Source organism: Pristis pectinata, chromosome 23 (genome assembly GCF_009764475.1).
Source record: "Pristis pectinata isolate sPriPec2 chromosome 23, sPriPec2.1.pri, whole genome shotgun sequence".
Lineage (NCBI taxonomy): Eukaryota > Metazoa > Chordata > Chondrichthyes > Rhinopristiformes > Pristidae > Pristis > Pristis pectinata.
Genome location: NC_067427.1, coordinates 16,026,699 through 16,051,165, shown reverse-complemented (window position 1 = coordinate 16,051,165; position 24,467 = coordinate 16,026,699). Strand labels below are relative to the sequence as shown.

Genomic DNA, 24,467 nt, shown 5'->3' with positions numbered 1-24,467 from the left:
GTGGTGACTTGATAGAGGTGTATAAAATTATGAGGGGCATACATAGAGTGGACAACCAGCACCTTTTCCCTAGGGCAGCAATAGCCAATACCAGAGCACTTCCATTTAAAGTCACAGGAGGAATGTTCAGGGAAGATGTTGGAGGTAGGTTCTTTACACAGAGAGTGGTGGGTGCCTGGAATGCACTGCCGGGGTTGGTTGTAGAGGCTGATACAATAGGGGACCTTTAAAAGGGTCTTAGATAGGCACATGGAAGTAAGAAAAATGGTGGGATATGGGTTGTGTAGGAGGGAAGGGTTAGATTGATCATGGAGGAAGTGCTCATATAGTTCGGCACAACATCATGGGCTGAAGGGCCTGTATTAAGCTGTATGGTTCTATGTTGAAATAAATGCAGTTTAACTGGGTATCCCTTTCCCTACCTTACTGTGCCCCTGGCTATCCTGATTACTGAACTTGCTCTCACTGGCTACTGCTTTATCCCATGACTTGCTCTTGTTCAGAATCCCATACCCCTGCCAATCTATTTTAAACCCTCCCGTGTAGCATTAGAAAATTTCCCTGCAAAGATATCGGTCCCCCTCTGGTTCAAGTGCAACCCACCCCTCTTGTACAGGTCACCTCTACCCCAGAAGTGAACCCAATGGTCCAAGAACCTGAATCTCTGGCCCCTGCACTAGCTCCTCAGCCGTGAATTCATCTGGCCTATCCTTCTATTTCTGACCTCACTAGCACGTGGCACTGGGAGTAATCCAGAGATCACTACCCTCAAGGTCTTGCTTCTTGACTTCTTACCTAACTCTCAATACTCATTCTGCAGGACATTATAAGCGGTTCTACCTTTGTCATTTGTAGCAACATGTACAATGATCTCTGGTTGTACGCCCTCCCCCTCGAGTATCTTCTGCAGCCGCCTGGAGACATCCTTGACCCTGGCACCTGGGAGGCAACACACCATCCTGGCGTCTCTTCTGAAGACACAGAATCTCCTGTCTGTCCCCCTCACTAATGAACCTTCTATCACTATTGCCCTGTCTACCTGCACCCTTTCCCTCTGAGCCTCAGAGCCAGTCACACTGCCAGAGCCCTGACTACCGCTGCTAGACCCTGAAAGAACATCCACCTCAACAGTATCCAAAGAGGTATACCTGTTAGTGAGGGGAATGGCCACAGGGGAACCCTGTACTGACAGCCTACTTCCCTTACTTTTCCTGGTGGTCACCCAGCTATCTGAAGTCTCTACCCTGGGTGTGACCACCTCTGTAGAAGTCTCATCTATGATGTTCTCAGATTCCCGGATGATCCTGAGTACATCCAACTCCAGCTCCAGTTCCTTGACCCAGTCTGTCAGGAGCTCCAGCTGGGTGGGGTGCAATTCCTACAGATGTAGTCATCAGGGAGACTGTGAGGTTCCCTGACTTTCCCACATTCTCCTTTAACAATATTTACCCTTCAAATCAAAAGTGTAGCTATGGGGAACATGGGGTCAAACTATGCCTTTCCCTTTATGGGAGTGGAATAGCTGTTGTTTAGTTAAATTAGAATCTTGCTGTTGGCAGGTACAATAACAACATTTAAAAGATATTTGGACAGGTACATGGATAGCAAAGGTTTAAAGGGATATGGGCATCTTGGTCAGCAAATCTCTCTATTTTTATATCAGATATCCAGCATTTCTAGATTTTTGCTTTTCAATTACTGTTATTAGTATAGTTTATTTGGCGTAATAATGGCCAAAGTGAAAAGGAATCTGAGCAGGACTTGATTGAATCTTAAGTGAGAAAATTGCTGAGTTTAACCTATACAGAGTCTGACTTGGATCTTCAAGACTATGTTCAGTTCTGATCAGCTCACTATGAAGACAGTACAGAAAAAAAACAAAGTTGATCCCTAGTGGCAGAGAATTCCATTAGGGGAATAAAAAGAAAACCACAAGTTTCACACTAGGAAGGTGACTGAATGGACTGTAACTAGAAGTACACCATTTATTAAATGAACAATGAACAATGTCAATTTAATTTATATTGTCTTAACCAATGTTAATTAACCTGGTGCTTAAGATGATGTGAATCCTATGCACCTAACTACTTCCTGTTAATGTCTGCTGGGTGGAAAAAATAAACCAAGCATAAAATTTAAATTGATATCCTCCATTGAAATGTAGCATACCAGTCTACCTAACCATTTCCCATTGAATCCCACTTTGAGCCAGGCATAGTACTAACAAATAAATGGTGATGCAGGCATAAGATTCTAATTTACCTAATCACTTCCTTATTGTAGAACATCAGATCCAAGTAAAACGTCTTAAAGTGAAATCCTGATCCAAACATAGAATGTTCCTGAGTTATCCAGATTTAGTTACCAATATTCCAGGGACAGCCAATCCATTCGTTAGGTTAAGCTAAACACAGCAACAGATTTTAGATATTTCAACAACTTTGACATAAATTATGATTTAATAACATTGTGTTATTTTTGTTTAGATTGAGTAATTAAATATATTTGAACCAAATTATTTAATGATTTATACTATAAAGATATGAAATTGTATTTTTTATATTTAGAAAATAAGTTTTTAAACAGTACATAGAAATCAATTTCTTGAAATATATTTGCTCGAAAATCTTTTCAGATTAGATACTAGTTCAATAGTTAAGGCTCTTCTCAAATATTTATTTTACAACCTAATTAAAACATATAAAATACCCTCCTTTCTAGGCATCCAGGATCCCTCACTGTTTGACATTTCTCAGCTCTGGGAGGAGGCCAAAGATCATGCTTTGAGTTGTAACTTATTTCTAATGAGCCATTTGTTCTAATTAGGATCAAATTCCCAAAATATGGATTATAAGTATACAGAATTACAGTCACTAATTGGTAACAAGCAAGTGTGGATTAAATTCAAGCCCAGAGTTGAATCACGCCCAAATTCAGGCATGACCTGTCTGCACTAGTTGCTGTTAGAGCCTGAAGAGGCCAGTGGCATAACCAGGCAAAATTAGTCTGCTGACTTTATTTGTTAATTGCTTTTAAGATCTGAACCCCATCATAGCCTGAGCTAGCTTGTTGATTGAGAGAAAAGGGTAGGATCTTCCAGCTAATTCCCCACGTCAGGGCAATAAGTATATCTGAGAGTGAAGAAGTCAGTAAGGTGGTCAGTAAACAGTCTAATAGGGAACCAAGAAGCAAAAAAAACTTGAATTTACTTCGCACTTTATGTGACTGCAGTGTTTTCAAAGTGCCTTATTGTCAATGAAATATATTTTGTAATGTAGATACTGTTGCAATGTAGGAAATACTGCCGTCAACTAGTAAACAATGTGGTCCCACAAATAGCAATAAGATAATGTCAGATAATATGTTTTAATGATATTCTTTGACATATATCTTAGCCAGGCCACTGGTGAAACTTTCTATGCACTTTTTGAAATGGTATTTGGGAGTGCTAAATAATGTGGTCTCTGCGTAGACTGAGTGCATGCATGCCATTTTCAGCCCTTTGATACCTGTTTCTTATCACAATTGAATTTCTGCACCAAAATATCAAGTAAGTGTGGATTTGGATGGAAACAACCACCAACAAGGATCATTCTTGACACACCTCCTCCCCCAAATGTTTTCCAGGTTCATTCTGACAAATGACAAAAACAACTTTATAGAATTCCAAAATGACAAACAATAGTATTTAAATATTAAATTTTATCAAATTCATTTGTAGTCATTTTCTTCTAATTGTTCACAATGCTCCTTAGTTAAAGATTAAGAACATTTTGGATGTTGCAGGATGTTTTCTCTAGAGAAATGTTGTCTTTACATTTACTTAGTATTTTTATTGGTTCATAAATTGTTATTCAAAGGCTTTAAATACATACTGGAAATCCGGGTGGTCCTGTCTTTCCTGGTTCTCCTCTTTTCCCCTGTAAATAAATACATGGATTTCAAACAACTTATATGTTATAAAGTGTTTGGCAGAAAAAGATTTACATGCTTTGGATAAATAAAAAATAATAAAAATACTGGGTTGCCTCTTTGGCTTCACATACCCTCTGTCCATCTGGTCCAGTACGTCCCATGTCCCCTACAGATCCCTGTCATAGAAAAGAAATAAAATTAATAAAATTAAGTTTATTAATTGAGGCAACCATTTTTTAAACATACTCCTAACTTAAGCAGCACAGCAACTTATGGAGCAGAAGGCTTATTTATCCACTAACACTCTGAATGCAACTGTTGGATCGAATGGTAAATTCCTTCATTAAGTTAACTCTCATTAGAAGTATTACCAATATTTATTTGTGAACATACTGCTGGCTACAAATTATTTATGGTATGCTCCCAACTACATATAAAGCCTTTTGCAGAAAGAAAACCCTTGTTTCATAGCTATTACATAATATCAATGAGCGTTAATAGCTAGTTCCATTTACATGATAAGCATCATGGGTGAAGTTAAAATAATGTAACAGGTACTGAAAGAAGTCTTGGAAACATTATGGAAACCAATGAGTAAACAGTAAAAGAAAGTTGAAAAATATTTCAAATTTTATGAACTCCACTTTGAAGATAAAATAGTGAATGAATATTTCTGTCTCTAAAATGAAGGAATATAGGACCCCAGTCTATCCCTTTCTGTCTAATCTTGTAATTACGTACCTTGACACCTGATGACCCTGGCTCCCCTGTAGGACCATCAGAACCTCTTGCACCCTGAAAGACAGAGGAGATTATTTGAACAGCAGGTGTCTCTCTCGCACTTCTTCCAACTTTGGTCTCAGCACAGAGTTGGTGTTGTGCTAGGATTTTTTCTCTATTTATTAATATATTTCTTTTTTAATCCCTATTTGTACAACATCCTGGATTGTTGATTTATTGGTTTGGTTTTTGCTGCTTTGTTCTCTCTTTCCTCCCCCTCTTTCTCCGATTTCTTTTGTTTCCTATCTGGAGCTAATTTTCTCAGTCATCTGAATAGTAGCATTTCATTCTGTGACCTGCTGTCTGCCTAAATGGTTAATCCTTTAAAGGATTCAGTGAAAGTTTACCAAAATAAGAGCACTGCCTACCAAGAAATACAGCTTCTGACAATAACATGAATGAACACTTTTATAGATGCAGTTTTATAAAGCCTATGTAGTAACAGTCAGGATTTGAAATGTATAGAATTTTCTTTTTCATAAGTCAGTAGACAAAAGAAAATGTATATTCTATATTCAGAGCACAATGAGTTTAAACCACTGCAAATACTTTCTATAAGCTACAAATTATCTTCAGTTCCTGTGTCTCTTGGTTTTGCAGCATGTGTTTTGTATTTTTTTATTTAGAATGTATGTCATAATTTACAAAACTATATCTCCTGGACATTCAACGTATTCTACAAATAATATATTCTACTTTTTAAAGGTTTTCAGTGTTTTTTTAAAGAAACAATTCAGAACTGAAACAAAAATCTGAAACCGATGATTTGATGGGATGGTAAACGAATAGTAAGAAATCCTCTAAGTTAATTACACTTAATTACTCCAAAAACTCCAACTCAGAAACATCCAGCAATCAAAACCTTTTTCAAGTAGCTAAAATACAATCAATATCAGATTCACAACAAACTGCTAACTATACAGGATACTTTGATAGAATTTTCAGTACCCAGTATATAGTTGCAATGAAATAAAGATCAGAAAGATCTTCCCCAGGCTAGGTCATAAAATAATCAAAATGTGAACACTTCTTATTTTTGTCTCAGTGAAATTACAAAAGCTAGAATGCAAAATTAATAAAAGTTTATTGCAGTTTTGAATTGTTAAAATATTAGTATTCCTGTAGATTTCTCGCAAAGATGAGTATTTCATGGTTTAAAATTAGCACCATCAAAAACTTTACTCATCATCACTCGAGAAAATTGGAAAAATATAACAGTGTTATCTGCAATGCACTAAGAAACAAAGAAATCCCATGGCAAGCATGCATCACCCATTCAATCAGACAGTTTGGTCAAAAATGCATCAATTTGCTGCTTTAGGAAGAAATTCAGGTTTATTTAAAATAGAACAAGACCAATACATATGTTAAAATAGTGGACAGAATTCAGCACAAGCTTGTTAATCATCCAACATAGTGTGTTGATAATTCTACCACTGTAGTGCTCAAATCAAGATTTTCACACCTCAGGTTCATTGCTTTTATCACCATCTGCACTGGTCAATATGGCCACTGTATTGGTAAATTTGGACTGGGTGTTATTTTGCTTTCTGCAGGGGAGGAATTCACAGGATTTTTGCACGTCATTATCTGATTGTAACTAACTCTGACTGCATCACAGTTTATTTGCCTTGTGAATATTTTACATGCATTCCATATGACTGACAGTTTGGGGAATACTTCTGAAGACTTGATTGTAATTTCCTGCTGGAAATGAAGTTTCTTGCTGCACAAGGTACCTAAAGATTATGAGTTAAAGTGACTGACAAATATAACAAATTATTACAAAGCAGGAATTTAATTTGTGAAGTAGTCTAAATTGGAAGCAAACTTTCTGAGTATGATGTTAAAAATGTACTGTTATTTTAAATACAAAAGCTACATTATCACCGTCTGGAGTTTAACTCAAACACTAAAGTATGAAAGAATTCGATAAAGCTTTATTAGAATGCTGTAAACAATCACTAACCACATAAAACAGATATAGGAAAGTTCTTTAAATATAGAAATTGATGGGATTATAACAATTTGATGATGTAAAAACAAAGGTGGTGCATGCGATTTCTTTTGCATTATTTTGAATAAAAAGAAAGTTAGTGTTGTAGTACTTGCACACAGTTCCCAATCTAAGGAGATACAACATGCAGAAATGTACGAGAATGAATCTGAACAGAATATTCACGTATCCCAACATACATTTCTTCAAAATAAACCACAGGTCTACTGGATCAATAGAAATAAATGAGGAAGCACAGTGAATACACAGTGTACGGAACTGAAAATTTAAGGGGTACTTTTGGCTTTCAAACTGGGTCATAAATAACTCTACCAGGTTTGTAAACAGGAGAATTTAAACAGATGTCATCTTTTGACCTTTGTAAGACAAACCACCAGTTTTAGAGCAATCTCTTTTGTCATGTCATGAATCTGTAACATATTTAAGATCTTTGGAAGGCTGTTACTGTAGATTTTCCATGCGGGTGAATGTCAGCTCTCTTTTTGGTAGCAGACGGGATGGGAAGAAGTACAATTTTATGCACTTGATCCTCAGATATATCAATGGTGACTAGTGCAGCAGAATCACATCTTGACATCACAGGTGAGTAATGTGAAGGCCTGAATGGTTTGGGTTTGTGTTATTCAATTTAAGCTCAATTGCTTTGTATCTGCTGTATAGATAATTTAAAGAGCATCATATAGATAAACTCAAAGGAAAAGAAACTGCCAGATTTATGGAGGAAAACATGCAGGGAAAAGAAACCTCGTATGTATTTTTTGGCAGGCATGATTGAAAGAGACTGCCAGAAATACAGAGACAAACGTAGTCGGGGGGGGGGGGGGGGGTGGTGGGGTGAAGACATGTCAGACTTGTGGAACAAGGCCAACTCAGTAACTGTCTTTTTATAAAACATATAAATGATGACTGCCATTTCAATATGGAAGAACAGAAAAAAAGATGGAATTGCAGATGAACATACAGCACAAGTGAAGATGATGGTATAACTCAAATGTGTTACAAGTTTCAGACCGCATGTCAGAACAAAAGTAATGAAAAGAAAACAGAAATGAAAAGAAAATGATGTTGCTGAATTATAAGAGACTTAAAATAAATCTATGAAGTAACAAATTTAAGAATTTATTTGTGCACTGATTTATTTTGGCTATTGGATTTTTTTCCCTCCAGCAATACAAATAAATTTGTTACATCACCTGTACATTTTATTCTTATCAATGTATGAGAATTGGGAAGTAAAATTATTTTATAAATTTTTGCATTATTGGACTGTCTTATAAAGGCAATTGGGGCAGGTCTCATCTACTGTCCTTCCAGATAATCTTATATAGACCTGTGATTTCCTAACATGTCTGATTGACACAACATTGGGAGTATTTGTAAAGTCAGTCCAACAACAAAAAAAGAAATGGGCAATCTGGCTCTGGAGCTTTCTCACTGAGGTTGTGGTTGTTTCGCACGCTAACTTCATTTACCCATTGTGGCTCCATATTCTTTAAAACTTTTGGTTGTGAAGAATGTATAAATTTCAGACAATTTCAAACTATTAATCAAGCTTGCTCTTGCAGATTTTTGCAGGAATTAATTCCAAACTTCTACCACCCTTTGAGGAAAGAAGAGATTCCTCATTTCTCTTCTAAAGGCCTGGCTCTGATTTTAAGTTTATGCCCTCTTGTCCTAGATGTTCCCAAAAGTATATAAAAAACAGTTTGTATCACCCTTTAACCTCAGTATGATGTACTGCAATGTGAGCCACACCACAACTTAGAGCCATAATAAACAATCTCAACAAAGGGAACTTATCACAAAAAATTCATAAAATGGCTAAAAGGCAGTTTTCTCCACTTCCTCTCCAGATGGCCATAGCAGATTTACTTGCAGAAAAACACTAACTATCATAAAAGATGAAAATTATATCTGGCTGACTACAAGGTTTGTGAACAAGACCATTGTGCTTTTACTGAACAATTAGATTTGCCATCCATATGTCTCTCCTGTCTGCGTCTGCCTACGTAATATTAATTAGTGTTTCATTTGAAGCAGTTATAATGGGATTGTTTGTGCTTGTTTTACTTAAATTCCTAACCAGATATCAGAAATATCGATCTTTATCCATTTGCCTGTGGAAAAGAAATGAAGTTGTACATATCTGGAGGTTTAACATACAGTACGAGGAAATCGATGAAAGTCTAATAATTATGAAGTGCGTCATATTAAATTTCAAGCAGATGATTAAAAATTCAAACATAAGGACTAATCATTAGCTTCTCATATATATTCACCTGGGATTTCCTTGGATGGCTCGTTACCTATCTGGACCTGGTCATTTGATAGTGTGGCAAAAAAACAGTAAAAGATTTGAAACTGTAGGATTCCTGGGACTCTATTTTTGTCTTTTCCAAAAAAAAGGAAATGCCCTTTTTTATTGAATTTAGCAAATGCTGATAACATTGCAGAAATGGTTTATTATCTAAAACATAGAATATAAGAGAAGTGAGATCATGCTAAATCATGTTAAAACCATATAGAACACTATTTAGGCCACATTAGAGGAAAAGTATGATCGAACTGGTGAGTGTACAGAAAAGATTAAGAGGATATTACTTGGACTGGAGAAGTTTATTAATAAGGAGAGATTGGCTAGGCTGAGGTTGTTTTCTTTGGAGTGCAAGTGACTCAGGGGAGGTTTAAGTGAGGTGTATAACATCATGAGAGGTCTGGAGAAGGTGAATGGGAATGATCTATTTTTCTCTGTAGAAAGGCCAATGATTAGGAAACAAAAATTTGAGGTAATTAGTGGAAGAATAAGATGGCTGGGTGGGGCTTTGGAACTCACAGCTGGAAATGAGAGTGGTGGCGAGAACCCTTGTCATATTTAAAGTGTACCTGGATGAAAACTTGATGTGCAGTAACTTACAGCATTATGGCAACAAGCTGAAGTGGAATAAGTCTAAATGCCTGTTTTTTGAGCAGCATGGACATGATGGGCTGAATGGCCTTCTGTGCTGCAAATTTCTGACTCTAAGGAGGCAGAATGAATCTGATTCCTTAGATTGCACTTTTATTGCAGATTCCCATAAACTGTCTCTACTGCGAACAAGCCATTTGATAAATAACTGCAAATTCTTAAAGAAAATGTCCAGGTGGCTACAGATAAAAATGCATTTGTGGCAACCATGATCTGTATGTGTCCAGAAGCTTAATATTAGTGAAGATAAGGATTTTTTTTATTGTGGGAAATGGTCCTCAAATAATACAAGGCAATGCATACACTGAAAGTCTCAGATAATTGCAAATCATAGTAGGTCTCTTGAACCAAGCCTGTGTATGTGGTTTCTATGTTCCAGCAGAGTACATATGGACATAAAGTTAAGTACTAATTACTACAGAACATGCAAAGAACAAGGATCTTGAAATTGATATAACCCTGCAGTTTGTAAGTCAATAAATACAGGAAGTAAAATGATGAACCATGGTATCATGGATATGACAGGATAGGGATGGCAAAGATTACCTTCCTAAAGGACAGCGATGAATTAGTTTCATTTCTAGAATGATTTTGAGGTGCATAGCTGGTTGAAGGGCTTTGCATTAATGGTAAACCCAAAGCTGTGGGGGTGGAAGAGGCTGTGAAATTGTTTGGAGGGTTAGTGGATGTGAGAGCAGATTGAACTGAGGGTTGAAGTGCATTTGATATTGAGTGGCTGGTTGTTGGGCGGAGTCAATGAAGGAATTTTAACACAAAGATAAGAATTTTAAATCTGAGCCAATGTAAATCTGTGAGGTGATGGACAAATGTGACAATGCAAGATAGGATACTGGGAGTAGAGTACTGGATGAGTGCACTGTTGTCACCTGTCCACAATGGCTACTTCACTGCACTTTCAGACCTTCTTGGACAAGCTGGCACAGATTACAGCAAATCATATAGTTCCTCCACTCTCCATGCTCAAAACCCATTCTCTCATCCTGATGCATTGCAGGATAAATTTACTAATCCTATATCTGTCTTGGATTAAAATAATCACTTTTCTGTGACTCCCTACAGCTGTATAGCATAATGTAAGTTTGCTTTTATAATAGCCTTCATCAAAATTGTCACAAGAAAAGGACTATTATATTTAGTGATCTCACTTTATTAAAGACCTTATTATATTTTGTGATCTCACTCTTTGCCACCGTTTGTGAAACATCACAACTTCTTTGGAAATGTGCATTACACAAACGTACAGTCTTGTAAGAATTTTCTACCAACATAACTTCTCATTCACCATGACCTTTTTATAAACATTAGCAAAGACAGAAATATCTGCCTCTTGTTGGCTGGAGACACTGGCTTGCTTTGAAAGGCAAAAAAGAAAAAGATTGTAAATGAAATGAATTAAATGTTAATTTGTAAACAAGTAAATTGTTCAAAAATGTTTTCCCTTGTTGTCAACAGCAAAACAAGACTGATAGGTACAGTTGTAAACAACCCTGCTGTCCCTTCCCTGGGCTGACACCTACAATTGGCAATCACCCTGCTCTTTCTTCTTTATTCTGATACAGAAAATCACAATTGGAGACTCAAATGTGTGACATACATCTTCATAATTTGATTGGACAGAAGCTGCAGGATTCGGCCAATTAGCTAAAAATGAATTCTATTAAGTTTACTAAACCTGACATGCTTAATTAAAGATTAGTGAAGGAAGTAGCACATTCCTGAATTAATTCCAGTAACTATCACATCATCAACCTCTACCTCCCCCCCCCCCCCCCCCCCCCCCCGCATCACTTATGGTATGGCAATGGAAACAGGGAAAAAACTTAGTCTTGAAGTAGCTGTAAGGGCAAAATTCATCCTGTGAGATGTTTTCACTGTAAGATTATTTAAGCAGTCAAATTTTTAGAATTAGCTACATAGCTGAAATTTTAAAACTCCTTAATCTCAGAATCTGCTCTGAAATAATTTCAACCACACTTGATTTGTTCTTGAATCCCACATAACTTAATTTCTTCCCTATGGAAATGAGAGATGGATTCATTACATGAAACAGACTTCATTACAAAAAAATTCCTCATATTACCAGTGTAAATTCATCCACTCAATCCAAAAGAAAACCATGGGTCTATCAGTCCTTTTGAAAATGAATTTACAGTTACAAATCTAGCTTCTCACATTCACTAACAACATTCCCTTGTGTGGCTTTCCTAATGGAAGAGGCATTCAACATATGGGTTAATTAATGCATGAACCTCATGTAACCTACTGGTACTACTCTGCTAAAAATCAGAATTGACAAGACAGATCCAAACCAGATTAATCTAGACTAAAACACCCCCATCCTGTGTTACCAAGTGACGACTTGTCTTTTATCTCATTTTTCAAGGCTTTTCCAGTAATTTCTCCAGTCCTATTTTTCATGATGTTCCCTTGAATACAAAATTACAGATTAAAAAGCCTGACTACACAAGTTAATTTGGCAATTGGTGATAGAAGAGCAAAATGCTGCAGATGCTGGAAATGTGAAATAAAACAGAAAAACTGGAAATATTCAACAAGCCAGGTGGCATCTGTGCAGAGAGATGGACAGCAAAATCATTTGGTGTGATCTGTTACTCTATTTCTTTCTTCCAGTTTTGTCAGCTACGCCTGTTCATGCCTTCGAAGGTTCCTTCCTGAGCTAGTCCCACTCACTGCATTGACCCATATCCAGCCAAACCTTTCCTATCCATAAACATGTCCAAATGTCTTTTAAACATTATATCTTTACCCATCTCTAGCATGCTCATTCCACACACCCCCCACCCTCTGTGTGAAAAACTTGCCCTGCAGATCCCCTTTAAATTTTTCCCCTCTCACAAACCTGTGTCCTCTAGTTTTAGATTCCCCTAAACTGGGAAAAAGACTGTGACCATCCACCTTATCTACGCCCCTCGTGATTTTATAAACCTCTCTAATGTCCCCCTTCAGCCTCCTTCGCTCCAAGGAAAACAGTTCCGGCCTATCCAATCTCTCCTTATAAATCAAGCCCTCCAGTCCTGGCAACATCCTTGTGAATCTTTTCTGCACTGCCTCCAGCTTAATCACATCCTTCCTATAGTATGGTAATGGCAACCAGAAATGCACACAGTATTCCAAGTGTGGTTTCACCAATGTTCTATACAGCTGTAAACTGGCATCCCAAATCTTGTACTCAATGCTCCATCCGATGAAAGCAAGCACGCCATAGGCCCTCTTCATGACTTTGTCTACATGTGCTTCAACTTTCAGAGAACTATGTATTTGTGGAACAGAGGTTAATTAACAGCACTTCTCAGGGCCCTGTCAGTTACTGTGTTAAGTCCTGCCCTGGTTTAACTTCCCAAAATGCATCACTTTGCATTTGTCTGAGTTAAATTCCACCTGCCATTCCTTTGCCCACTTTCCCAGCTGATTGATATCCAGCTGTAGCCTTTGAAAATCTTCTTCATTGTCCACCACACCACCAAATTTGGTGTCATCCACAAACTTACTAATCATGCCACCTACATTCTCATCCAAGTCATTAATATATAAGACAAACAGCAGGGGATCAAGCACTGATCGCTGTGGCATACCACTGGTCACAGGTCTCTAATCTGAAAAACACCCTGCGCTACCACCCTCTGAATCCTTCCACCAAGCTAATTTTACATCCAACTGGCTAGCTCACCCTCTACCCCATATGATCTCACCTTCTGGACCAGTCTTCCATGTGGGACATTGTCAACCGCCATGCCTTCATCAATCTTCTTGGCCACCTCTTCAAATAACTCAATTAAATTTGTGAGACACAATTTTCCATGCACAAAGTCATGCTGACTATCCTTAATCAGTCCTTTCCTTTCCAAATGCAGATTCTGTCTCTCAGAATCCCCTCCAGTAATTTATGCACCACTGACATTAGGCTCACTGGCATGTACTTCCCTGGCTCATCCTTGCAGCCCTTCTTAAGAAGAGGCACAGCCTTAGCCACCTTCCAGTACCTCACCTGTGGCTAAGGAAAATACAAAAATCTCTGCCAAGGCCCCAGCAATTCTTTTCCTTGCTTCCCGTAACATCCTAGGGTACACTTGGTCAGGCCCCTTTATGGGGCTCAAGACCACCAACACCTCCTCTTTCATAATATCAGTATATTTCAGGACATCACTTGTCACTTCCCTGAATCCCCTAGCTTCCATGAACTTCTCCTCGGTAAATAGAGATGACAAACATTTATTTAAAATCTTGCCCATCTCCCATGGCTCCACATATGTCCAAACTGATCCTTAAGGATCTATTCTTTCCCTCGTTACTTTTTTGCTCTTAATATACTTATAGAATCTCCTTAGGATTCTCCTTTACCTTATCAATACCCCTCGTCAGCCAGGATTCCCTAATCCTTGCCGTTTACTCTAACAGGAATGTGTTGGCTTTGAACTCTCCTTATCTCACTTTTAAAAGCCTCCCATGCCCAATGTCCTCTTACCTGCTAACAGCCTCTCCCAACCTTTGCAAGTTCCTGTCTAATGCCATCTATTGCCATTATTTCTGTTCACATAAACTGTGGGAGTTGGTATTTTTTTGTCTTATTTGACAGCAGTGTGGCGCCCCACTGATTCGAATGCTTACAAAAGAAACTGGATCAAATTTTAGAAGACTGTGAACCCTGGATAAACCTGGCTCTTCTGTCCTTTTGCATGTATACTGATGTCTACCAAGATGGTTTCAGATTTACACTCCAGAGCAAAATGTCACCCATAACTCATTTTACTTGTTGAATTTAGTGGGTTAGTTAATAATAAATATATGAGTATTATGTGTGCCAGAGCTGTACTAATTTACTTAATTCTTAGTACTATGTGACTAAAGATATTGTAATGGTACTAAAGAAACAAGTAGCAATGCAACTCTTAGACTGGACAAGAACTTTCCACAAACTTTCAAACCCAATTTACTGTAAGTTCATGATGATACTATGAAATTGGTACAATAATGCCACCCATAATTTTGCTCTGTCTTGGATTGTCAACAGCTCCAGGATGTTACTGGATGTGTGTTCCGGCTATGGTAAGCCCTACAAGGCAATGTAATAATTGAAGAGGAAAATAAATCTCAGCAATACATTCTATCACTTTGGCAATATTGTAGTGAATTTCCTCTATGTTCTATCTTCTATGGAGTGCTAGGAAGCAATTTCTAGAAATATATTTGAATTCATGGCAATGTAGATCATGTACCAGGGTCAAATGATAAGTGCTCATAAATTTAGAAACAAATATAAAACAATCATGAACATATGTTTAAAAGTAGCTGTGACTCATGTGTAGTAAAGTTGTGCAGTAAGTGTTAGTCTTGGCAGACTTCACAACATTCTTGCCTGAATCAGAAAGATTTGCTGCAGAGGATTTAAGCACATAATGTACCTGATTGCTTGGTTCAGCACTGAAGGAGAACTGCAATGTTAGAAGCAACATCTTTTGAATAAGGTGTTCAGAATAGTTTATTGTCATATACACAAGGGTGCAATGAAATTCCTGGCTTGTATGAAACTTACAGAGTAAACATTATAAACAGCAAATAGAATGTTAAAAAATAGGTCTGACCAGCCTTCTTGCGTGAATCTAAAAGATCCCATGAACTAATGCAAAGATAACTAAAAGAGTTAACTTGGTCAATATTACTTCCTCAAATAGCTTCACAAAAAAAACAGATTATTCCATCATTATTTTATTATTTGTAATGGAACATACCCCTGTGTATATTGGCGTTATTGCAACAGTTAAAAAACTTGGTATGACCCTGGTCATGAAAAGCTCTGCATAAATGGAGATTCTTTCTTCCAGCTACTGTGGAAGCATCTGGGACCAACACACCATTACTTCTTAAGAGGTGACCAGACATGTTAAATTATGGGTTACGCCAATTGAGAACCAAACTGTGAACTTGGCATTTTCTGTGTAATGCAATGACCATAATTTATTTTATGAGATATCTGAATATGATGCACCCTGATATTAGTAAGATTCCTCACACCGTTTGATTTTCCACTTTAAAATAACGTAGCAGATTTTAGACAGCATTTCTGTGCACATTTAGACTGTACCATGAATCCGGCCCTTTTCTCAGGACGTGGGTTGGTTACATTTTGCTGGCAGGCCCATTTTCCTTTGGGAGTTTCTGCAGTACCAGCCCAGAGCACAATCTTAGTAGTTATGGAGGATGTAGGTTATATTTTATGTTTAAATATTTAACATTTTGAATGTCTCTCCTAAGTATTATGCAATCAGCTGTCCTGTAAGCAACTGTCTTAGTCATAGTTGCCCTATAAATTTTAAGAATTCCAGTTGCAAAGTAAGGCACTAATGAAGGAAATACACTTTGTGACATATTTTTATCATTGACATTTTAATACATCCTCCCCATGGTGGGTCAACACACTAAGCACGATTGTGACTCCTAGGTGAAAATCCTGGTAGAAACAAGGTACTACCGAAAGCCATTGCCTTCATTGGTCAGGGCACTGAGTACAAGAGTTGTGACATTATGTTAGAACTGTAGAAGACGTTGATGAGACCATACTCGAATTATTGTGTGTAGTTCTGGTCACCTAGCTGAAGGGAGGGTGTCATTAAGCTGAGAAGGGTGCAGATAAAATTCACATTCCTCTCTTTACCAGCTTTGAAAATAGATGGTAAAGGGAGGACAATCTCCTGCATTGAGAACATAAGAAAAAAGAAGCAGGTAGAGACCACATGTTCCCTCAAACTCCTTTGTCATCCAATAAGATCATGTTTGATCCTGTCATATCCAGCCACCCAAGCCCCACTATTCCCAACAGACTTATGATCTATTGACCTCAGCCTCAAATATACCCAGTCACTCAGCATTCACAGCTCTCTGAGGTAGAAAGTTCCAAAGATTTATAACCCTCTGCATAATGAAATTTACCTTCATCTCATTGTAAATAGTTGGGCCTTATCCTGAGATGATGCCCCCGTTCTAGACTCAGGGCTGGAAGAGATAGCTCTTCAGCACTGACTTCACCAATTTCTTTCAGAATCTTTTGCGTCTTAATGAAATGACATCTTATTCTATTAACCGATCAATCTTACTTGGTCTCTTCTCAAAGGACAACCCCCTTATTCCAGGAATCAATCTAGTGAATCTCCACTGTCAAGTACATCCACCTTAATATGCATTACAACTAAAACTGCACCTACTTCTTCTAATTAGACCCTATGAAAGTCCTGTATAACCTTCCACCACAATCCCCCCCCCCCCCAAATTATAGTGGTGCAGTAGAAGGGCTTGCCAATCTAGTTGCCTACCTGAGCAAGTCTCATTTGCCTGCATATGGCCCATATCTCTCTAAACCTTTCCTATTCATGTACCTGTCAAAGTGTCTTTTAAATGTTGCAATTGCACCCACCTCTACTACTTCCTTTGCCAGCTTGTTCCATATACCCACCACCCTCTGTGTGACAAAGTTGCCTCTCAGATTCCCTTTAAATCTTTCCCCACTCACCTTAAACCTATGACCTCTAGTTTTAGACTCCTCTACCCTGGGAAAAAGACGAAGACCATCTACCTTATCTATATCCCTCATGATTTTATATAACTCTATAAGATCACCCTTTAGCCTCCTACACTCCAGGGAAAAAGTCCCAGCTTATCCAGTCTCTCCTTATAACTCAAACGCTCCAGCCCCGGTAACATCCTTGTGAATTTTATCTGCACCCTTCTCAGCTTAATGACACCCTCCCTTCAGCTAGGTGACCAGAACTACACACAATACTTTGAGTATGGTCTCATCAACATCTTCTACAGTTCTAACATAATGTCACAACTCTTGTACTCAGTGCCCTGACCGATGAATGCAAGCATGCCAATGCCTTCTTCACCACCCTATCTACCCATGTCATTTACTTTCAGTACCTATAGGTCTCTCTGTACTACAACATTCTACAGGCCCTGACAAGTCCTGCCCTGATTTAACTTACCAAAATGCAACAGTTCTCACTTGTGACGAATAACCAGGCAGTCTAGACAACTGCCTGTTACTTAATACAAATAATTTCAATCTTTCCAAATAATAAAATTTTCAAACATTCCACATAGTTAGATAGCCTTCCTGATGAACGTTGCTAATTTTGTAAATATTTTGACAGGGCCTCTACAAATGAGATAGAACAAAATTGTGACAACTTAAACACTTAGGAATTGTCCCCAAAAATGTACCAAGGAAATAGAGGTATAGAGTACTAATCAGGCAGGAATGCAGCCTGTTGATGAGGCAGGAACAGAGACAAAGCATATGTTGTTGTTCATGCATTAGATATACTTTACATTCTACAAGGAGATGTTTCTGAATTCCTAACCCTATCTATTTGCTCAATCCTCCAAAGATCCAGTAAGGCTTCCAATTAAAATCCAGATGAGCTGAATGTTTAGAACTAGCAATGATTTCTGATGCATCTAAGTCTTATATCACAGACCAATCATGTGATGATGTTTGGAATGTGCAGCTGGCAATGACTGAATGCATGCTTTGCCATTGTGGGGAGAAATTTCCTTTACTAAAGGCTATGCTATAAATGTGCTTTTGATGCTCATATTTATGATTTTGTTAAAGCCAACAGAGGAAATCTTTACCTCTTGACATCTCTCTGCTATTTGTTTTGGTATAAATCCAGCATTAAAGTCATAGAGGAATGTGAAACAAACCTGTTAAGAGTTCAACTGCTAACACTACCAAAATAACCTCTAGACCATTCAATGTTTCTTAAGCCTGGCACCAAAATTGCCCTTTGAAGTACATTCAGGTAAATAATCAATAAGATGATCTGAAGCACCTCAAGGAACTATTGATTTTTTTACTTTAGAATTAAGTATTCATCGTAGTTATTTAAATTACTTCATCATCATTAAGAACTTACTATACACGAGGGTTCACATTTCAGACTCAAATACTCTTTGAAAAATCTTCATCCTTTGAAAGCTAAGGGTCTTCAGTATTTTGGGAGTGGTAGTTAATTGACGAGAAAATTTGAAAACATGAGAGCTAGAATGAGCTCTAACTGAACTCCCTTGAAAAGAAACTTCAAAATATTTACCTACAGTGGGTTATTAATCCATAAATAAGTTTAAATATCTGAGCATGGGTTAATGGTGAACCTATTGAAGGCAAGCCTTTTTACTTACTTTATTACAAATGTGCAGGATTTTGAACAATTGATACACACAGTACTTTTTGGAAGAACTCCATTATAATATTTTAAATTATGGTAGTAGCTCTACTGGGACATTAGTAGTGTTCACTGTTTATGCTCAGTCTTCAAATTTAAATGTTGCTGGCCCATGAAGAAATTTAGTTCTGAGAGATCAATAAAGAAATATTGATGCAGGTAAAATATCATAGCTGCAATACTGAGTGACTTATCTTCTCAGAAGAAATTCACTACTAGAAGGTGGTAAGTCAGAGCTGAATTCTGGCACAAATCTCAGATCCTCACTTAAAGTCAGTAACTTAATACCAATTTTCTCCAAATAGAACATTTCCCCTCAGATCAACTTTTCAATCAAACACCAATCTCTCACCATGTACATATACTTCACTTTTTAATGTTTTCTATCTTGCTCTTTCCCACATATTCATCTATCATATCCTTGTCCATTCACTTGCTGTCCGTATCCCTTTGAAACTTTTCCTCAAAACCCACATTATCACCTACCTTAGTGGCAACAGCAAACATGGATATACTACATATGGATCCCTCATCCAAATCACTGCAGATTGTGAACATCTATGGCTCTGGCACCAATCTTTGAAGCATCCCACTTCACTACCTCCCCACCTGAAAATGGCACGGTAGTGTAGCAGTTAGCGTAACGCTATTACAGTTCCAGTGACCAGGGTTCAATTCCTGCCGCAGTCTGTAAGGAGTTTGTACATTCTCCCCGTGTCTGTGTGGGTTTTCTCCAGGTACTCTGGTTTCCTCCCACATTACAAGGACGTATGGGTTAGGAAGTTGTGGGCATGCTATGTTGGCGCTGGAAGAGTGTCGACACTTTCGGGCTGTTCCAGAACATTCTATGCAAAAGACGCATTTCACTGTGTGTTCTAACGTACATGTGACTAATAAAGATACCTTATCTTATTCCTATTTTGTTTTCCGTTGTTAAGCTATTCCACAATCCACATCAGTACATTATCCCCAATCCCATGAGATCTACTGTTGATCAATAACCTCCTGTGTGGCCCTTTATTGAAGGCATTCTCAAAGTCCAAATACACTACATCCATTGAATCCATTTATCTAATCAGCAGTTTACAACTTAAAAAAACAGCTAACAGATTTATTCAACGTGATTTCCTTTTCATAAATCCATGATAACTCTGCCCAATTATATTACTATCATTGTCCAAATGCCCTGCTCCGAATTCCTTAATCATAGATCATGCACCATTGCACCGATGCACCATTGAAAGCAACCTATCAGGATGTATCATGGCTTGGTATGGCAACTGCTCTGCCCAGGACCGCAAGAAGCTGCAGAGAGTTGTGGACACAGCCCAGTGCATCACGGACACCAGTCTTCCCTCCTTGGACTCCCTTTACTTCTCGTTGTCTTGGTGTAGCAGCCAGCATAATCAAAGACCCCACCCACCCGGGACATTCTCTCTTCTCTCCTCTTCCATCAGGTAGAAGATACAGGTGCCTGAGGGCACGTACCACCAGACTTAAGGACAGCTTCTACCCCACTGTGGTAAGACTATTGAATGGTTCCCTTATACAATGAGATGGACTATGACCTCACGATCTACCTTGTTGTGACCTTGCACCTTATTGCACTGCACTTTCTCTGTAGCTGTGACACTTTACTCTGTACTGTTACTGTTTTTACCTGTACTACACCAATTCACTTTGTACTAACTCAATGTAACTGCACTGTGTAATGAATTGACCTGTACGATTGGTTTGTAAGACAAGCTTTTCACTGTACCTCGGTACAAGTGACAATAATAATAAACCAATACCAATACCAACCAGTACCAATGCATTTTACCTACTACTGATGTCAGGCTTACTCTTTTGTTTTTTTTCCCTTTCATTCCTTTCTTGAAGAGTGGGATTACATTTCCTACCTTCCAATCTATTGGAACCATTGTAGAATACATGGAATTTTAGAAGATAATTACCATTGCACTCCTCATCTCTTTAAAGAAACCTTTTTCATAAGCTTTGGAGGCAGATCATCAGTCTTGGGCAACACACACAGAAAGTGCTGGAGGACCTCAGCAGGTCAGGCAGCATCTATGGAGAGAAATAAACAGTCGACGTTTTGGGTTGAGACCCTTCATCAGGACTGGAAAGGAAGAAGGCAGAAGCCAGAATAAGGAGGTCAGGGGAGGGGGAGGAGCACACACAGGCAGGTTATAGGTGATTTTGGGTGATAGGTGAGTTCAGCTGAGAGGGGGAAAGGTAAGTGGGTGCGGGAGGGGGAGATGTAAGAAGCTGAGAGGTGATAGGTAGAAGAGGCAAAGGGCTGAAGGAGGAATCCAGTAGGAGAGGGCAGTGGACCATGGAATAAAGGGAAGGAGGTGGGGAAAAGATGGGCAGGTTACGAGGGCGGAAAGGGAAGGGGTGGGGGGGGACACAGGAATGAGGAAAGACAAAGGTGGGGGGAAGGAGGAAGAAAAAAGGGGGGAGAAGAGTGGGGAGGGGGGGTTACCGGAAGTTAGAGAAATCGATGTTGAGGCGGTCAGGTTGGAGACTACCAGGCGGAATATGAGGTGCTGTACCTCCAAGCTGCATCTGGCCTCAACATGGCAGTAGAGGAGGCCGTGGACAGACATGTTAGTATGGGAGTGGGAAGTGGAATTGAAGTGGCTGGCCACTGGGAGATCCTTGCTTTTGTGGCGGACAGAGCGATGGTGCTCAATGAAGTGGTTACCCAATTTGTGTTGGGTCTCTCTAATGTAGAGGCCACTGCACCGGGAGCACTGGATGCAATAAATGACACCCTCAGATTCACAGGTGAAGCGCTGCCTCACCTGGAGGGACTGTCCAGGACCCTGAATGGTGGTGAGGGAGGAGGTGTAGAGACATGTGTTTACATGTGTAGTGACTAAGTGTCGAGAGGGTCATCAGTGGAGAGGGATGAGTGGATAAGGGAGTTGAGGAGGGAGCGATCCCTGTGGAAAGTGGGGGTGGGGGGTGTGAGGAAAAGATGTGTCTGGTGATGGGATCCCGTTGGAGGTGACGGATGTTGCGGAGAATGATATGTTGGATGCAGAGGCTTGTAGGGTGGTAGATGAGGACAAGGGCAACCCTTCCCTGTTCTGCCGGGGGGGGGGGGGGCGGGCAGAATGGGGTGAGGGCAGATGTGCAGGAAATGGAGATATGGGTGAGGGCAGCATTAATGGCAGTGGATGGGAAACCCCGTTTACTGAAAAAGGAGGACATCTTAGATGTCCTGGAGCGGAAAGCCTCATCATGGGATCAGATGTGGCGGAGGCGGAGGAACTGGGAGAAGGGGATTGCATCCTTGCTGTGGGAAGAGGTGTATTCAAGGTAAATGTGGGAATCAGTGGGTTTGTAAAAGATGGCTGTGGTTAATTTGTCTCCGGAGATGGAGACAGATCCAGAAAGGGGAGAGAGGTGTTGGAGATGGACCAAGTAAATTTGAGGGCAGGATGGAAGTTGGAGGCTAAGTTGATGAAATTGATGAGCTCAGCATGGGTGCAGGAAGCAGCACCAATGCAGTAGTCAATGTAGCGGAAAAAGAGTTGGGGAGCGTTACCAGTGCAGGCTTGGAACATGGACTTCTTCTACCTATCACCTCTCAGCTTCTTACATCTCCGCCCTCTCCCACCTACCTACCTTCCCTCCTCACCTGGATTCACCTATCACCTGCCTGCATGTACTCTTTCCCCCTCCCCTGACCTTCTTACTCTAGCCTCAGCCCTCTTCTTTTCCGGTCCTGATGAAGGGTCTCGACCCGAAATGTTGACTGTTTATTTCTCTCCATAGATGCTGCTGACCTGCTGAGTCCCTCCAGCACTTCTTGTATGTATTGCTCCAGATTCCAGCATCTGCAGAATCTCTTGTGTCATCAGTCTTGGGGATTTATCCTAAACGCTAATTTTATACCAATGCTAATTTCATACCAATGCTAATTTCTTCCAAGTCCTCATTCACTTTAAGTCCATTGCTTCTCACTATTTCCAGGAGATTTTCTGTGTCATTTTTCTTGAAGAGAGGCACAAAATATTTGTTTAATTTCTCAGCAATTTCCATATTCCCATTATCACTTTTTCTGTCTTAATCTGCAATTCACAACTACGAAAGCTTTTAAACTATGTTGTATTCCTCAATAGATTTCTTTCTTATATTATTTTTTCAATCTTTAATTCCTTGCTCTCCTCAGCTGAACTCTGAAATGTTCCCAATATTCAGGCTTGCTGTTCCATTTGGCAACATGATAAAGATATCTTTATCTTCTTGATTGCCAGTGCTGGACCACTTTTCCTGTTGAGTTTTTGTTCCTTAAAAGGTTACGTATTTGTTGTTAACTATTAATTAATTTTCAAGTGTTAACCATTTCTCGTTGCTGTCATTCCTCCTAATGTAGTTTCCCCACTTTACCATAGCTAATTCCTGCCTCAAACCTCCTGAGACTGCTATGTTTACATTTAAGACTCTGGTTTCGGATTGAACCAAATCACATTCAATCTGCAAATAAATTGATAGCATATAATGACCATTGTTCCATAAAGGCCCCTCAACTGGCAACATTAATTAACCCTTTCTTACTGCACAAAACTGGATCTAAGTACCAGCTCCCTCATTGGTCCCTTTACAAATTGTTCTAAGAAACCATCTTGTATTCACTCCATGAGTTTATCTAAAACATGATTACTGTTAATTTGGTTTGCCCAGTCAACATATAGGTTAATACTCCCCAAGAAAATTGTATTACTCTTGTAACATGTGCATTTAATGTCCTGCATTACCACCACTGCGTATGGGTCTGCAGTGAACTCTGTTCAATGTTTTTTGCCCTTTCTATTTCTTATTGCCACCCAAAACTAATATTACTATTTGATTTTCCAAGTTATTAACCCTTTCTCTCTTCTGCTTTTATTGAATTCTTTATTATCAGGTCTACTAGCCCTCCTTTTCCATTTTGGTCATCTCTTCTAAAAATCCAGTATCTTGAATATTCAATTCCCAACCTCGATTACTTCACAAACAGTTCTCTGTAATGACTTTAGATAGTACCCATTTATTTCTACTTGTGACATGAAATCATCTACCTTGTTATAAATGAGGTGTGCATTCAGATAAAGAGCCTTCAGTCTTTCTATCATTTTATCCCACTCTGACTCTAATTGGCAGAATACTCTTTTGTTTGTATGCTCTGTCCGATCCTGACAGACTTGGTTACTATTTCCCATTTTGCTACCCTGCAGTGTTTCCTTACCCTTCTTAACTTTCCAAATTTCCCTTGATAAGAACCTTCCCTCCTTTTCCACTATTTGCTTTAAAGCCTTATCTATTGCCCTGGTTATGTGATTTGCCAGGGCACTGCTGATTCAAGCGAAGCCAATCTTTAAGAAACAGCTACCTCTTTCTCCCATTTATCCGTCAGTGCCCATGAATTGGAACCCACTTACCCATATTAATCTTCAATGAAAAGGAATATGGAATGAATGATTGGATCAAATCTCGTTGATACAGAACATTGCACCCTACTCCTTGAATCACC

At 39.0% G+C, this 24,467-nt stretch overlaps 1 protein-coding gene across 1 annotated transcript in view; it reads right to left on the bottom strand.

The window, feature by feature from the left end:
- The window catches only part of col27a1b (collagen, type XXVII, alpha 1b), a 425,030-nt gene that overhangs the window by 115,823 nt on the left and 284,740 nt on the right, over nt 1-24,467 (bottom strand). The window contains exons 29-31 of the mRNA XM_052036787.1: nt 4,657-4,710; nt 4,047-4,091; nt 3,876-3,920 (exon numbers count right to left, since the gene is read on the bottom strand). Of these exons, the coding sequence (XP_051892747.1) occupies nt 3,876-3,920; nt 4,047-4,091; nt 4,657-4,710 (144 nt within the window). The remainder of the gene's footprint in view (nt 1-3,875; nt 3,921-4,046; nt 4,092-4,656; nt 4,711-24,467) is intronic.